Below are 14,309 nucleotides of genomic sequence, written 5' to 3'. Positions count from 1 at the left end.
CGAGCTGCCCACAGCACTTTACAGGGCACTCACTGGGCACTCTCTGGCATCTACATCCACAGCTCGGGCAAGCAAAGCCCTGGTGAGAAGCGCCTCGAAAGGGGAGAAGCTCATCATGGAATGAAAGGCTTTATCCAAGTCAAATGAAACTGGGCTATGAGGATGAGAAGAGCAGTTTCACTTGCAGCAGAGTCAGCCATGCCAATCACCTCCATCTCACCTCCATACGCACCTCAAAATCCTCTGGGCAACTCCTTTTGCTGTTGTTGTTATTCAAGTTCTCCCTATTGAGCCTGCTCTCCTCCTTGTGCATGGACAAACGCCGCTTCCACTTTTCCATGGGATTTTCCTCCCTGACACCGTCCTCCCCTGGCTCCCCAAGGACCATCCTTCCCTTCCTGGGGCTGAAGTCCAGTTTCTTCTTTGCCTCTTTCTCACAGAAGCCGCCCAGCTCTGCCAGTGGCTCCGTTCTCTCCGGGGCCTTTTCCATCTCCAGCAGCCTCCCCTGGGATGGTGCAGATGGAGGCTGTCCCACCATGGCATCCCGCTCCAGCTGCTCCATGTGGAAGAAGCCCTCCCTGTCCCCGGGAATCTTGTTCTCCAGCAGCGTGTCCGAGAGGCGGCGGAAGCAGTACCCGAAGCCCTCGGAGCCGGCCCGGTTGTCCAGGTAGGCAGACTGGGAAGGCATGTCCAGGTCAGCCAGGCGGTTTTCCAGGTCGATGTCCAAGCTCTCCAATAAGAAGTCTCCTGAGCCCGTGGTGCCGTCGGTGCTCTGGGGAAGGTTGCTCTCTGCCTGCTGCTTCCACAGTTTATTGTGGCGCTGCTTGCTGGGGAGAGGACAAGGACACGAGTGACTGCCCTGCAGGATGCCCAGTGCCAGGAGCTTCCTTCCATCTCCACAGCCCAGAACTCAAGGGCTGGGTCACTTGGACAAACCACCTTCAGCATTGGGATTTTTTCCCCCCATTGTCCATTCCAGAGCAGTGCCCTGAGTACAGCTGTGGTGGGATCAAACCTTGGGAGACCCCTCAGGGCACAGAAGCCCCCTCAGAGCACAACACCCCAAACTGATCCCTATGCATGTCCTGTGGCACAGCTCCTGTTGAACCAGGGGACAGAATTCTCTCCTCTGTCCTTAGAAGATAAATACTACAGCCCTTGCAGTGACAGAGCCCTGGGGTTGGCACAGAACCACGAACACTTTGCCTCCAGAATGGCCCGAGCTCAGTTCTGCCTCATAAAACAAGAACAATGCTGTGCTGAGCAGCACTGGCTGCTGAGAAATCCAAACGTGCTTCCCAAGCACGAAGAAACCCTCCCTGAATTACACCAGAGCAGCTCTCCCAGCTAATTTCCATGCAGGGAGCCTGGCACAGGGAAGGTTTAAGAAAAGCACGACTGGTCCAGGATTCTGCCTGTGCCCTTCTCAAAGGGGCTACACCCCTCACACATCTGTGGCCATGACACCAACAGAGCCCCACAGAGATCCAGCAATCCTTAGTGATGTTATTCACAATCAGCTCCTTTCCTTCCCACTCATCCCGAGCCTTACCTGGCATCCAAAATGCCCTCGTACTCCAGCAGCTGCCGCATGAAGCCGGCGTTGGGCCGCGTGATGCTGCGCTTCTGCTTCACGTAGTTGTAGGCCTTCTCCAGGGACCAGCCGAACTCCTTCATGGCGTAGGCGATGACGGTGGATGCCGAGCGGCTCACGCCCATCTTGCAGTGCACCAGGCACTTGGAGTGGTTCTTCCTGCAGCAGGACAAACAGGAGAATAAATCCAATGTCACCGGTTATGGATTTGTTATGGCTTCATCAGAAGAGGGACAGCGCTCCCCGCGCTGCCCACCCTGCACCATGGCTCTGGAGGGGAGAATGATGAGGGCCAGGAGAAGAATCCCTCTCCAGAAAAGCTGGGAGTTAGAGATGGGCAGCCTCATTCATTTCAGAGACCACCATGAGGCCTCCTGCCTCCATCTAAGTCTTTGGAAACTGGGATCACTGGGAAAAGGCTGAGTGTAGAGGCTCCACAGGGTTTGACAGGCTCTGTCTGCAGAGACAGCTGGGGCAGATCCAACACAGACACGGCTGGAGCAGCTCCAGAGTGTCTCCAGAAGAGGAAACATCCTCATTTCCTTTCGGAAGCAAAACAAAGTAGTAACAAAAAGCAGGGCTAGGAACAGGTTAATGCCAGTCCGGGAAGGGACAGGGCACAAGGGAGCTCCAGGAACACGGAATGATGATGCCAAGGCCCTGCAGTTCCTGTGGCCTTGTGAGGGCCCAGGATGAGACACAGAGAGCTGGGATGTGCCCTCCCCAGGGCCAGGTGTCCCAGCACTCACTTGGCCTTGTTGATGAAGTGATAAGCCTCGTTCCAGTGTGCCAGCAGGTCCGTGGTCTCCTCGTCGTACACGCGGATGTTGTGGTACGCGAACAGGCCTGGGAAGAAGTTGTCGATCTCCCGGGTGACATTCAGGATGTAGTCAATGCTGTGGGACAGGAGAGACACCCTGAGCTGCCATGGTCACCAAACAGGCCCTGAGGGACACTGTGGATCCATGCAATCCAACCCAACACAAGCTGTAAGGTTTTGCCTACAGCCCTAATCCTAAACTCCTGGTACACAGGGCACACAGGGGCTGTTCTGCCACCTCTCACTGCCAGCACATCCCAAGTGTTCAAACACCCTGGGCACAGGAGGGAGAAATTTGCTTTATCTCTTTTATTGTCTCTGAGTCTGTGTAATCCAACCAGGAACTCCTTGCTGTGCCACACAGCTCTGGGGATGCAGAAAGAAGTGAATCATCTGGGAACACAGCCCTGGAATTGCCATCTCCAGCTGCAGGTTTTAGCTGCAATCCCATCCCTTCCCATCTTTCTGATCAAAACCATGAGAGTCACATGTTATCTCTCGATTCCTGCCAAATATCACAGCAGGGATAGCAATATACCTGAGGATGAATGTCCAGATTGATTTATCACCTCCTATCACTGAGAAAAATCAAGGACACAGGATATTTGTCTCAGAATTTGTCCAGCTTTGCCTTTGGACACTGCATATCCCAATGCAAGACATAATCATTAACACCCTGCTTGATTTCCTTGTCCCAAGATGTGCAGACATCTGCTCCCAAGGACTCCAAATGAAACATTTTCAGCTGTGCTGAAATTGTAAAGAATTTCAGTTCCTTACATCAAGGTTGGTGCAGGCCTTGAGTGAGCAGCAAATATTTATAGGCAGAATTCTCCCTGATCTAAAAAGTGTGGCAGGGAATGGAGCCAAGCAGCACCATGGGGATGGGAGAGATACCAGGAGCTGCCTGTCCAGGCAGGTGAGGAGGAGTTTGCTCATCCACAGGCAGCTCTGCTCCATCTGAATGGAGATTTTTTCCTTAGTGCTGCAATCTTTGCTCCTCTGCAGCCTGCAGGAATTCACACCTGGCACAGCACTGGGAACACTGGGGGATGGAGATCCTGATGGACCTCACCAACAACAAGTTTTGTTATTTTCACTCTCTGAGGTTGGAGAGATTTCTCCACAGAGCTGCTGGTGGGAAGTTACCACATGGCTGAGGGGTAAAATCATCTCTAGAGCCTGCAAATGTCCTCTCCAGGGTGCTGGGGGAATTGCAGGCACACAGTGGAGGGTTTGGAGCTGGGAGGAGCAGTACTCACCCCGAGCCCTGCAGCTCCTCCAGGTTGGAAGCGTTCCACTCGGAGCCCTGCAACAGCCACAAACACACATTTCCAAGGGGCCCAAAACACCCAGTTTCCATAAGGTTCTGCAATCCCCCAGCCCCAGCCACCCTCCTGAGCTGACTGGAATGTTGGGAACAGCCTCTGAGCCAGGAGCAGGGCATTGATGTCCTGTCCTGAGCAGGCAGGGACCTGCTGAAGGAGGGACCAGGGCTCCAGGTCTGGAGCCCACAGGGCTAGCTCTAGGCCAGGGTGAGACTGAGCTCATCCCAAATCACTGTCCCTGGCCACTCTGCAGTTGTAAACACAGGGAGAAATAGTTCAGGGAAATGAAGTGAATGCACCTGCGATCCCAGATGTGCCACACATTAGAAGTGAGGCAAATCCTGAAACTCTGGGGGTAGTTACATCTTGGATTCTCCCCAGACCTTCACAAGAGAAAGCTTTAAACTGTTAAAAAGCAGATTTTGCCCTGAAACACGAGCAATTCCTTTGACTCTATCCAGAACAACAACAAAAAGACCCAATGGGCACAAAGTGTTCATCTCTGGAAGTCTTTGTTCCAGAGGCAGAGCCTGGTTTTGCCTGGAGTACCATCTAGTGGCAAAGGATTGGACACAGCACAGCAGAGCTCTCCTGGAGCTCCTGACACTCACCAGGTACAAATGATCAAAAATCAGGGATGGTTTGTCCATCTGACCCAGGATCAGCAGCATTTCATTGTCTATGAATTCCTTGAATTCCTTCAAGTTGCAGTTCATGTGTTTCTCCAGCTCGTTTCGGATCTGCAGAGCAAGCACAAAGGATGGCACTGGAATCTTGGTGTCCAACAGAAACATTTGTGGGCACTTCCCTGCAGAACACTTTTCACTTTTTCATTAAAAACAGCAACAGGGACTCAGCCTTCTGGAGACCAGGAATTTCAGTGTGTGGCATCTCTCCAATTATCCCAGAATGGTTTGTGTGGGAAGGGAGCTTAAAGCTCATCTCATTCCACACCTTCCACTATCCCAGGTTGCTCCAAGCCCCATCCAACCTGGCCTTGGGCACTTGCAGGGATTCCAGCTTCTCTGGGAATTCCATCCCAGCCCTTTACCAGGAAGGATTCCTTCCCAATATCCCATCCATCCATCCATCCCTCCCCTCTGACAGTTTAAAACCACTGTCCCTTGCCATGGCATCCTGGTATCCTAAATCCCCAAACTAAGAAGCTAAAAAATAAATAAAGCTTTAGATAACATCTGAAGGAAAAAAAGTATTTTGGGGTACCTGCTTCTTAAAAATAGTAATTTGAGAAATAAAAGACAAGAGCTTGTCTGCAGGAGGAGGAACACATCCACAGACAGACACGTTGTCAGCTTCCTCCTACCACTTGCATGTTAATAACCTCCCTTAAAAACCAAAAACCAACCCCAAAAAGAACCATTCCCACTCTGATCACGTCTGCACCGTGGGTGGATGGATTACACCAGCCTGGGGGATGGATCCAAAAGAGCTCTAGCCTTGATTTGTGATTTTCCATCCATAAACTCACCAGCAAAATGCTGTCTGCAAGGTCCTCTGACATTTGTCCCAGAAAAAAAAAAGGAAATAAAACCTTCAAATCTAATTTGAAAGTCACACAGCTGTTACTGAGGTCCTGACAGGCAGCTGTGATGCTGGGATTATCCTGATTTCTCAGGAGGGAGGTGCAGCAAAGCCAGAGCAGAGCCTGTACAGGATGGTTGAAATGCATATTCCAAAGCCAGGGACACCCAGGCATATGGTGCCTGCTCACCACTCTCTAGAGAGGGAGTCTGGCAGGAAGAACAAGAGTGAGAATTTCTTCTATTTACCTCCTTGGAAGTCACATTTTCCAGGTCCTTGCTGGTCATGATGCTCCGGAGCTTGGCTTTAATGAGCCGCTCCGTTCGTTCCCGTTCCGTCGGCCTGGGGAGGAACAGGGAGAGGAGAGGATGATTCCAGGCTGGCAGCACCTGCACAGCACTGAGGAGTGAGGGGAGAGGCTTGTGTTAAAGGGAATTTTGATGGGAATAATGAAAAAAAAAAAAAAAGAAAAAAAAGCAGTTTGTTGGTGCTTATACACTACATAAGCTGAAGTTTCAGGTCTGACTATTACACACAAATTCTCTTTCGTTGCTTTTGCAACCCCAGAAATGAACCAGGTCAGGAAGAACAGGGAGAAGGGGAGATTTCCTTCACGAGCCAAGCAAACTTTTCCAAATAAAATGCTGCACTGACTTGTCAACAAAGAGGGCTGGGGAGTCGGGGCGGGTGGACTCCAGGTCCTGCATGGCGTTCCACTCATTGATGCAGCTCTGGTCCGAGCTGATGCAGCTCTCGTAGTAGGTGGCCCACACCAAGGCCACCCCCCCTGGGAAGTAGTTGTACCTCCTGGCAACTTCACAGGCTTTGTGGAGGATCTGTAAAGCAGACCTGCAGGGTGGGAGAAGAGATTTGGGCAGCTGTGAGCAGACAAAGCAGGAGCTGAGAGAGTTTCACAGAGGAAAAGTGATTTTCAGCATCAGCTGTTGCAGTTTGCTCTTTGAAAGCAGGAAATTTATGGTGTCAGAGCTCAAAGAGGCACAAACTGCACCTTGGGGACTTCTCACAGCAGGGCTGAGGCAGGGGCTGAAATATTCTCCTAATTAACAGGGAAGGAGGGGGCACAAGTTGCTCTGGGATCTACTCATTAACCAACTTGTACAGCCAAAGGAAGATAAAGAACAGGGACAATTTTCCAACCACCTCCAGCAAGGAGCCTGATGCATATTTACCAGCATTCCAGGCCCCTGACAGGCTCCAGGGACAAGGCCCAGATTGGGTCATTTGTTTTTGCAAATCCTAACATTACTTTTTCCTTCCTTCCCTCCTCAATTTTTCCTTTCTTTAAGGCTCTACTCCAAAGCTGTTGCACTGAACACATCAATCACATCCATGGCTGGCAACAGGAGGGGCCAAATTCAAAACTGACAGGAACAGGAGTTTTGTTTCTGTACCAAACCTTCCCCAACACAACATTCTGCTCCACAGCTGTATCTCCTCCCTAGGAGATGCTACAGGGACAGGGATCTCTCCAGGCTCCAAGGGGAGCATTGCCCAGGCAGAGGGAGATGCAGTTCCATGTGGAGCAGCCTCTTCAGGGAGGAATTTGCTGGCTCAGGGGTTTGGAATCCCTGCACAGGGGAGGGCTGGCAGGAGCTGGAAGGAGAATGGGGACCTGGGGCTGCAGGAACCCCAGGAATGGGGCAGGACACAGGGAATGCCACAGGCTGGCAATGGGCCCTGAACTTCCTCTGTCAGCCAGTGAGAGAAACATGCAGAGAGAGGAAATTCTTGGTTTGCAGCTCCAGGAATTCGAGCTCATCTTTCATATTTATTCACTTCCCTGGTGCCACTTTCCCCATACTCGAGGACAGAGAGCTGCTCTGAACTGAAGCAGCAGATCCTGCTTTGGGATCAGGATTCCCACTGCCCCTCTGCTGACACAGGGAAGCAGATCTCTGCTGCAGCCCACTAAATACTCATTGTGGAGAAGGCTAAAATGCAGCTGATTTTTTTTTTAATTTACTGACAGAAAGAAGAGTGTCTCCCTGAGCCCAGCCCCTCACATACCACATGGCTTGCACCGACACAGGTTTGAAGATGTGCATCCTCCCTGCAGTGCTCACACTGAAGCCACTGATGGAGAGAGGGAAAATGGAGTCAAGAACTGCTTTTCTCTGCACCCCAACCTGCTCTCTACAAACAGCCACTGCACTGGGGCACCCATAGGCCAAAAGAATCAGGATGAGAATTTCTCTCACTGATTTTCCAACCTCCCAAGTGTGAATGGCAAGAGGCTGCCAGGAATGGGAGCTCCAGTCCTCAGTGGGGCTTCACAGCATTCCCTGGAACCACAGGAGCAGTGTGAGGGCAGCAAGACAAGAAGTCACCGTCTGAATAAGAGTAAGAGGACTCTGCAGCCATGAATCCAAAATGGGCACTTCATTTGCAAGGTGATGGAGAATCTCTGCTAGAGCAGCCCCCAGGTAGGGAAGGACATTCACATTTATCCTTTCAATGTGGTTTCTTACCCATCCCCATCCAGGTGGATTTTAGTATCACTCCACAGGCGAAGAACCATTCCTATAGTGCAGCTTTTACTGGAAGAGAGATGGTGAGACAGGAAGTTAAATATAGGCCACAATGTGGTCATGCCAATAGCCTAAATTATTAATACTCTTTAATTTTTAAAATCCTCAAGCCTTGCTCTAGTAATCTCTCGTAATATTTCAGGCCATTAAATAAAACTGGAAGCTGGAGTCTGAAGGTCTGACAAGGTGAAAACTCGTGGTGATTGCTCCATGGGATCACTCTAACAGGTGGAACAGATGAAGATGGATTTTAGGGGTTTATCTGACCCAAAAGAACACTTTCAGTTCAGACAGGCAATCTGGCAAGAAAACCCTGCTATAATGAAGGCCAGGAACTTCCAGCCATAAATAATTAAGCTACTGAGATATTCAGGTTTTAAAGGAAATTGGGATGCAGACAGCAACAGAAATCCATCCTTCCTCTTGCCTCACATCAATAATCACCAGGAGCAAATAAATGCAAGGCTGTTTCAGAGTGGAGGTGACATGGCAAACCTCCCCTGCTGTGGCACACCAAGAGAATACCACAGGGGAATTCCAGAGCAGAACAGAGGCAGCATCAAAGCCAATGACAATAATCTGACAAGGAAGGCATGGCTGGGAGCTTCCCTACAGATCCCTCTGCTGTGCAAAGCTTCCCCTTCCCACCTTCCAGGGGAAACCACCACTAAGGTTTTCCAGAATGAAACAAAACTCACAGAAGCTGCACCACAAGGACAGGGCAGCTTGTTAAATCTTGGGAGAACACACACAACAGCCTGGCAGCTCCAGCCTCTGACTCCAGCTCTGCCAAACCAGCCCCTTCTCCCTGAGCCAAGAGCTTTTCTGCCTTGGTTTACTCACCAGAACTGGAATAATCTGAGAGAGGCTGCAATAACAAAATACTTCACTTGCTTTTCCAAATACTGCGTGCTCTTATCAGTCAGACAAAAGGAACAGCTCGTTGCTGACACAGTTGTTTGTTGGTTTTGGAGCCACTTCTGCAGTATTGTTTTTTGACGTTATTTGGCAACAAAGCTACTACAAAAGCAGCTCCATTGCATCATTCCATCAACACACTGGAGTCTGGGGGAGAGAATGAGTTCCAGTTTTGGAAATGTGTCTGCAAGAGCATTTTGCAGGGAGCAGGCAGCAAACTCCCACTGGTGAGGTGGATGCCACAGCCTTTGATTCCACAGAGACTGAAAGAGACTCATCCCCATGTCCTTTCTCTTGCTGGAATCTGCAGATGCAGGTAACCCAACTGCCTGGGGACAGTTTGGTGCTGCCAGAGAGCCCATCCTGCCTGGCTGCCAGCTCAGACCTACCTCTCCTTGCTGGAGAAGTCCACTCCCAGCAGGATGTTCTCCTCGGTGTCCTGCCGCCCGCTGCTGTACACCACCACCATGTAGCGCACGCGGTCGGTCCACACGCTCTCCAAACGCACGGCCTGCAAACCACCTCTGCCTCATTAGTGCTGCCACTGCTGCACAAGGCTTTGGAAGTTCTGACTACCCCCAAAAGCTTTATTTAGTGCAGTATGGAAGAGACAGCAAGGCTTTTTGCTGTTTTGGTGAGGGGAAGATGAGCCAAGATTACAGGTTGAGGAAGCGTTACAAAATGTAACCCAAAGGTTTGCTCTGAAGTTTCAAGCAGGAAGTGTAAAAACATTGATCATGCACTGAACTGAAAACAGGCACACTCAGAGGATTCTCCCACTCCCAAACCTTCACTGAAATAGCTCAGTCCTGCAGGAGGCAAAACTGGCATCAACTTCTCTGCAGAGAAGTGACTTCTACAGCAGATTTTTATCTGCAGATTTCTTCAAAAGAAAGCCCAGCCCAGCTGATGCAATTTCAGGGCTGACTTAAAAGTGTCCAAGAGAACCAGCAAGGTCCTGTCTCTCCTCCTGTATTACTATTTGTCAGCTAGATGGAAAATTAAATCTAACAAAATAATCCATTTCAGGCAGAGCAGTTCCCTGACCCAACTCACAGCTGGACACAAGGAACAGGGCAAAAGGAGTGGTCAGGAAAGTGGGGTAGGGCTGGAAACCAGCACAGAGTTAAGGCAGCTCTGAAATCCAGGATTTGCCAATGCTCTTCCTGCTCCTCTACAGGTCTGTTGCAAACACTTCCAAGAGAAATGAGAGCAGGAAAATGCACCTGTCCTTACCAGTTTGATCCTGTCCTCGCAGCGCAGGAGGTTGATCATCACCTGGAGGTGCTGGGGCAAGTCACCTGCACAGAAAGCACAGCAATCATCACAAAGGGGCTCCTGCTGCACTAGGAATCAGCAGAGTCTTGACCTTTTAAGAAATTGGATGCTTTTAAGTAAAAAAAAAAAAAAAAATTAAGGGAGGTCAATTAACTTTGCTGCCCCAGAGAACACTAAGAGCAATGAGATTCTTGGATGGGCATTTCCTGGATGGGTGAGAACCCAACCTTACAGTATTTGGAAGCCATCAAATGAATTGAAACCACCTGTGCCTGGCACAAGAGAGGATTCTCTTCCTGTCACAGCACCCTAGAGAGGACAGAAAAGTTTGGCCATGAGAACAGGTGAGGAAGAAGAGGAGGGAAAACTGATTAAAAAAACAGGAACAAAGGAGAAGAGAAGAACTTTGAGCTGTGAATCACCCCCAGCATGGTGGGATCAGCCCCACCAGCCCTACAGAGGGTGTGACTGAGCATGAGTGACCTCCAGAGGGAAGGGGTGCAGCTATGACCTGGTTTGGGTGATGGAGCCCTTCTGTCTCCAAGCTCTGCTCATGCACTAAGTCCCCTCAGCTCTAGTCCTGTGGGTACATTTCTGTTTGGGGAAAGCAGACGAAAGGAACGAGGAATCTACAGGAAAACAAACCAAGTTCCCATCTAATAACTCAGTAATGCACTCATAACTTTCCATGTGAGATAAAATTCCTTCCGTAGGCTGTTTGCTGGGTATGTGGAATTGCTGACAGTTAAAGAAACCCAAAGCCAAGCTTGGCACTCAAACACCCCCTTTGTGCTGGAGTGCTTGCTAAGCAGCACCCTACAGTACCACACTGTGCCTTTCCCACAGGCTCCTGCTCTCAAAAGGCCCCAAAATCCCAGTTCTTCTTGCCCAGCGCCCACCTGTTCCCAAAGTGCCAAAGGTAGAGGGTATAAACACTGGGGAAGCAGAATCAACTTTCCTGGACGCCCTTATCTGCATCCAAATCTGTGTGTACACTCACCACACCACTCCCTGCCATTTCTTCCCACAGCTGGCAACTGGAAAGGACTGGGGGAAGCAGGACAGTCTGTTCTTAAACCATGATAAACTCCAACAGACTGTGGTGAGCTGATAGGAAAGGGGATTTTCCTGAAACCAGGATATGAGGGGCTAACAAATGTATATCTGTCCAGACACCCAAATCCTGATCAAACACCCCTCACTCTGACCAGCAACATCCAAACAAAACTAGCAACAGGAAGTTCCAAAGCAAAAAGTCCCAAGCTTCAGATGACTGGAGGCTGGGAGAGCCCCTGGAGAAATGTCCAGGACATCCACAAGTGCCCAAGGGGTGCTGAGCTCTGTGACTCAGCCCTGCCACAAGCCAAAGGGGAGGCAAAGATTAACTCACTGAAGCACAAGTGACATTTCCTCCTGTGTGACTGGGGAAAACAGGGAGAGATATTCCACACAGCCCTTCTGGCTGCACAGCCTTCCCTGCCTAAAGAAAGCCATGCAAAATGCCATGATTTTCACAGAGTTTCTATTCCAGTCACAGTTCCAAGAGAATGATAAAAGTTTAAACCAAGACTCAGTGATCCCAATAAAAAACTCAGTAATTTGAATGTGGGCTGAAATCCTGGGTTTGTTCAGCAGCTTGTACAAGGCTCACCAGGACAACCTGGGGTGTCACCCACCTGTGCCATCAGCCTGTCCCTTTGGATGGGAGGGAAAAAGGATCTCCAGAGGGGACAGAATCATTACCTGCATGTTTGTGGGGATGCTGGAGGCTTCTCTGGCCCTGGGAGCTGTTTCCTTGCTGTAAGAAAAGAGCTGCACCTTTCACCATGAAAAAGCTCTCGCTGAGGCTGGAAAATAAAAAAAAAACCACACAGGAGTCAGCTGAAAGGAAAGAGCAGCAAAATGTGCACATCTGGGAAAGGAAGTGCTTTCCTCATTAAAATAGTAGGGTTTTGCCACAGCCACTTGCACAGCATGACTCTGGGATTATTCATGGATTATTCATCTGTCATTTTCCAGCACTGTTTTATTACTTGGCCCCTGCAGGAGATACTTGCCTGAGCTGTCATGGGCTGGAAATGACTTTATCACTTGATTCTAGAATTCTGCAACTCAGAAGAAGCAAAGGGTTGGACTTTTTACAGGCTGAGACCTGCAATGGACTGGAGAGCAGGTTCTGAGCCCATTACTTCCTGCTGATTGCAGTTCTTGACATTTCTCTGGAATGCAAAAACAAGACCCTGCAACTGTGTAGCTTTAAAGGGGAAGGGAGATGGGGAACCTGCACATCCCAAGGGAAAGGACACAGCTCTGGACCCTCAGGGAAAAACAACCAGCACAAGAGCAGAGGTTTGGCTCTGCTGTGGCTGGATCAGCATCCTGGGATAGAGTCTGGGCAAACACAATGACATTTCCAGAGGGAAATGACATCCAGGGCTGGAGCACAAGGGAGGAGAAGGCAGAACAGCACCGGCACAGTCGGATTTCACATGAGAACCTCGGAAATCCTTCAGAAGCAGCTTTGGCCAGAAGCAGTGAATTGCATTTCCCACATGGCTGGAAATCCCTGTCTCCTGAGGCACCTTTCAGCTGCACAGGAATTGCTTGGGATGTGTTTGCTCTGCTCCCCAAACAGCACAAGAGCCATTTGTTGCTCCAAAGCCCAATTTTCCACCGCCCCATGCTCGCAGCCATAGATCACCATTAATTACTGTCTGCATCCACTAAACAGAAATGCTCCATTATGAGACTGTGCTACACAGGAGCTCCTTATGCTCCAGCAAATGATCCCACTGGAGTCACTACTCCCAGCACTCATCTATTCCATATTTTATCCATGGTCTTTGCCTTGAGACAGGAGTGAGTGGTAATGCTCCCAATGCTCTGTTCTACCTCAGCATTTTTGTGAGGACAGACATGAAATCCACGTCATTTCAGATTTTCTAATCTCTTAAGAACACAGCCCAAGTTCCCAGGAAAAGCTTCCTCCTGTTTCAACTGAATTTCAAGAATTCCACAGAAAAATCTGGATCAGATTTAAATTTGAGATTTCTCGAATTTTGAGTTCACTTTTTAAAAAGTGAACTAAAATTTTTGCCTGAATTTCAGGTTCCACAAGATCAATAAAACACAGCAAGAGAAGCACACTCTAATTCCAACAATTCTCCACTTCCATTCCCACAGGATTCCAGCACTCCCCCCTCACCTCACTGGCTGGGTCTGAGCAGGATCCGAGCTCAGCCTGGCTCGGGATAACGGCACTCACGGCTGCAAATGGGAACAAATGGGAACGTGGCTCCTTCCAGGAGCCAGCCAGGAAGAGCCTTGCTTCCTTCTCACCCCAGACCTCACAGGAAAGCGTTAAAAAAGGCCAGGAGTGACACAAAGGCAGCGACCCCCACACAATGTATGGGATATTCAGCACTCACAAGAGGCAGGGAATGCTTAGATCATGCAGCAGGAGATAATTCACAGCATTCCCACCCTGAGAATTTGGGGAAAAATTTATTTGGGAAAGCAAAAATATATCCTGAAATAGGATATTTTACTCCAGTGTTTTACCCCAAAAGATCTTTGATCTCAAAGTACTGACTAGGATTTCTACAGCAGAAAAAAACTTGGAAAAAGCAGAGCTCCTTCCCAAAGCCATCAGGATCTCCTGCTCTGATGATACGTCTTGACAGATGTTCTCCTCTCCTGCAGTCAGGAAATCTGTGACAATAAAGCAGAATATTCCCAGTTGCAGGCAAAAGGGAGAGCTGTGTGCTGGAGCAGCAAGAGGTCCAGGAAAAGGACAACTCACAGAGCAAAAATTTTTGTTCCCGTGTATCCATGTGCATGGAAATGAACCAGAAAGCAAAGCCAGGAGCCTGCTGAGACCAACGTTTCCATTTCCACTGAAATGCCCGTTCCAACCAGGCACAAACCCTCCCGTACCCCCAGCATTCCCCATCTCCACACCAGCTCCGGTTTCCATGTGCCCAGCACGGTGCCAGACACAGGGAACACACCCAAACGCCTCTTTGCTCACAGTTTACACCACATTGTAACAACAACGTTACCCAAGCCCAGCCCTTATCTCCCGCTCTGGGAACTGTCTGCGCTCTGCCACTTCTCACAACTGCTCTGGACACAGCTCAGTGAGAAAGGCAAGGCACAACTCCCTTTTAAATCCTGCATTCCCAGTAAACAACTAAAACTCCGAGCTTTTTTTTCTTTAAAAAAAACCCAACTTCTAAAGAACACCCAAGTCCTGGCATTAAAGAACATCCCCACCCTCT

The 14,309-nt window shown here is 49.6% G+C and overlaps 1 protein-coding gene across 2 annotated transcripts in view; it reads right to left on the bottom strand.

Moving 5' to 3' along the window:
- Nucleotides 1-14,309, bottom strand: part of SSH1 (slingshot protein phosphatase 1) — a 33,988-nt gene that overhangs the window by 4,731 nt on the left and 14,948 nt on the right. For both annotated transcript variants that reach the window (XM_059863296.1, XM_059863297.1), the window contains 12 exons: nucleotides 11,773-11,876; nucleotides 9,988-10,052; nucleotides 9,141-9,262; nucleotides 7,774-7,842; nucleotides 7,313-7,378; nucleotides 5,939-6,133; nucleotides 5,533-5,626; nucleotides 4,354-4,482; nucleotides 3,677-3,723; nucleotides 2,344-2,490; nucleotides 1,553-1,753; nucleotides 233-827 (listed from right to left, as the gene is read on the bottom strand). In XM_059863296.1, coding sequence (XP_059719279.1) covers nucleotides 233-827; nucleotides 1,553-1,753; nucleotides 2,344-2,490; nucleotides 3,677-3,723; nucleotides 4,354-4,482; nucleotides 5,533-5,626; nucleotides 5,939-6,133; nucleotides 7,313-7,378; nucleotides 7,774-7,842; nucleotides 9,141-9,262; nucleotides 9,988-10,052; nucleotides 11,773-11,876 — 1,834 coding nt within the window. The remainder of the gene's footprint in view (nucleotides 1-232; nucleotides 828-1,552; nucleotides 1,754-2,343; nucleotides 2,491-3,676; nucleotides 3,724-4,353; nucleotides 4,483-5,532; nucleotides 5,627-5,938; nucleotides 6,134-7,312; nucleotides 7,379-7,773; nucleotides 7,843-9,140; nucleotides 9,263-9,987; nucleotides 10,053-11,772; nucleotides 11,877-14,309) is intronic.

This window comes from Haemorhous mexicanus, chromosome 19, assembly GCF_027477595.1.
Source record: "Haemorhous mexicanus isolate bHaeMex1 chromosome 19, bHaeMex1.pri, whole genome shotgun sequence".
Lineage (NCBI taxonomy): Eukaryota > Metazoa > Chordata > Aves > Passeriformes > Fringillidae > Haemorhous > Haemorhous mexicanus.
The sequence above is the reverse complement of the archived record's forward strand: the minus strand, read 5'-3'. Positions and strand labels throughout refer to the sequence as shown.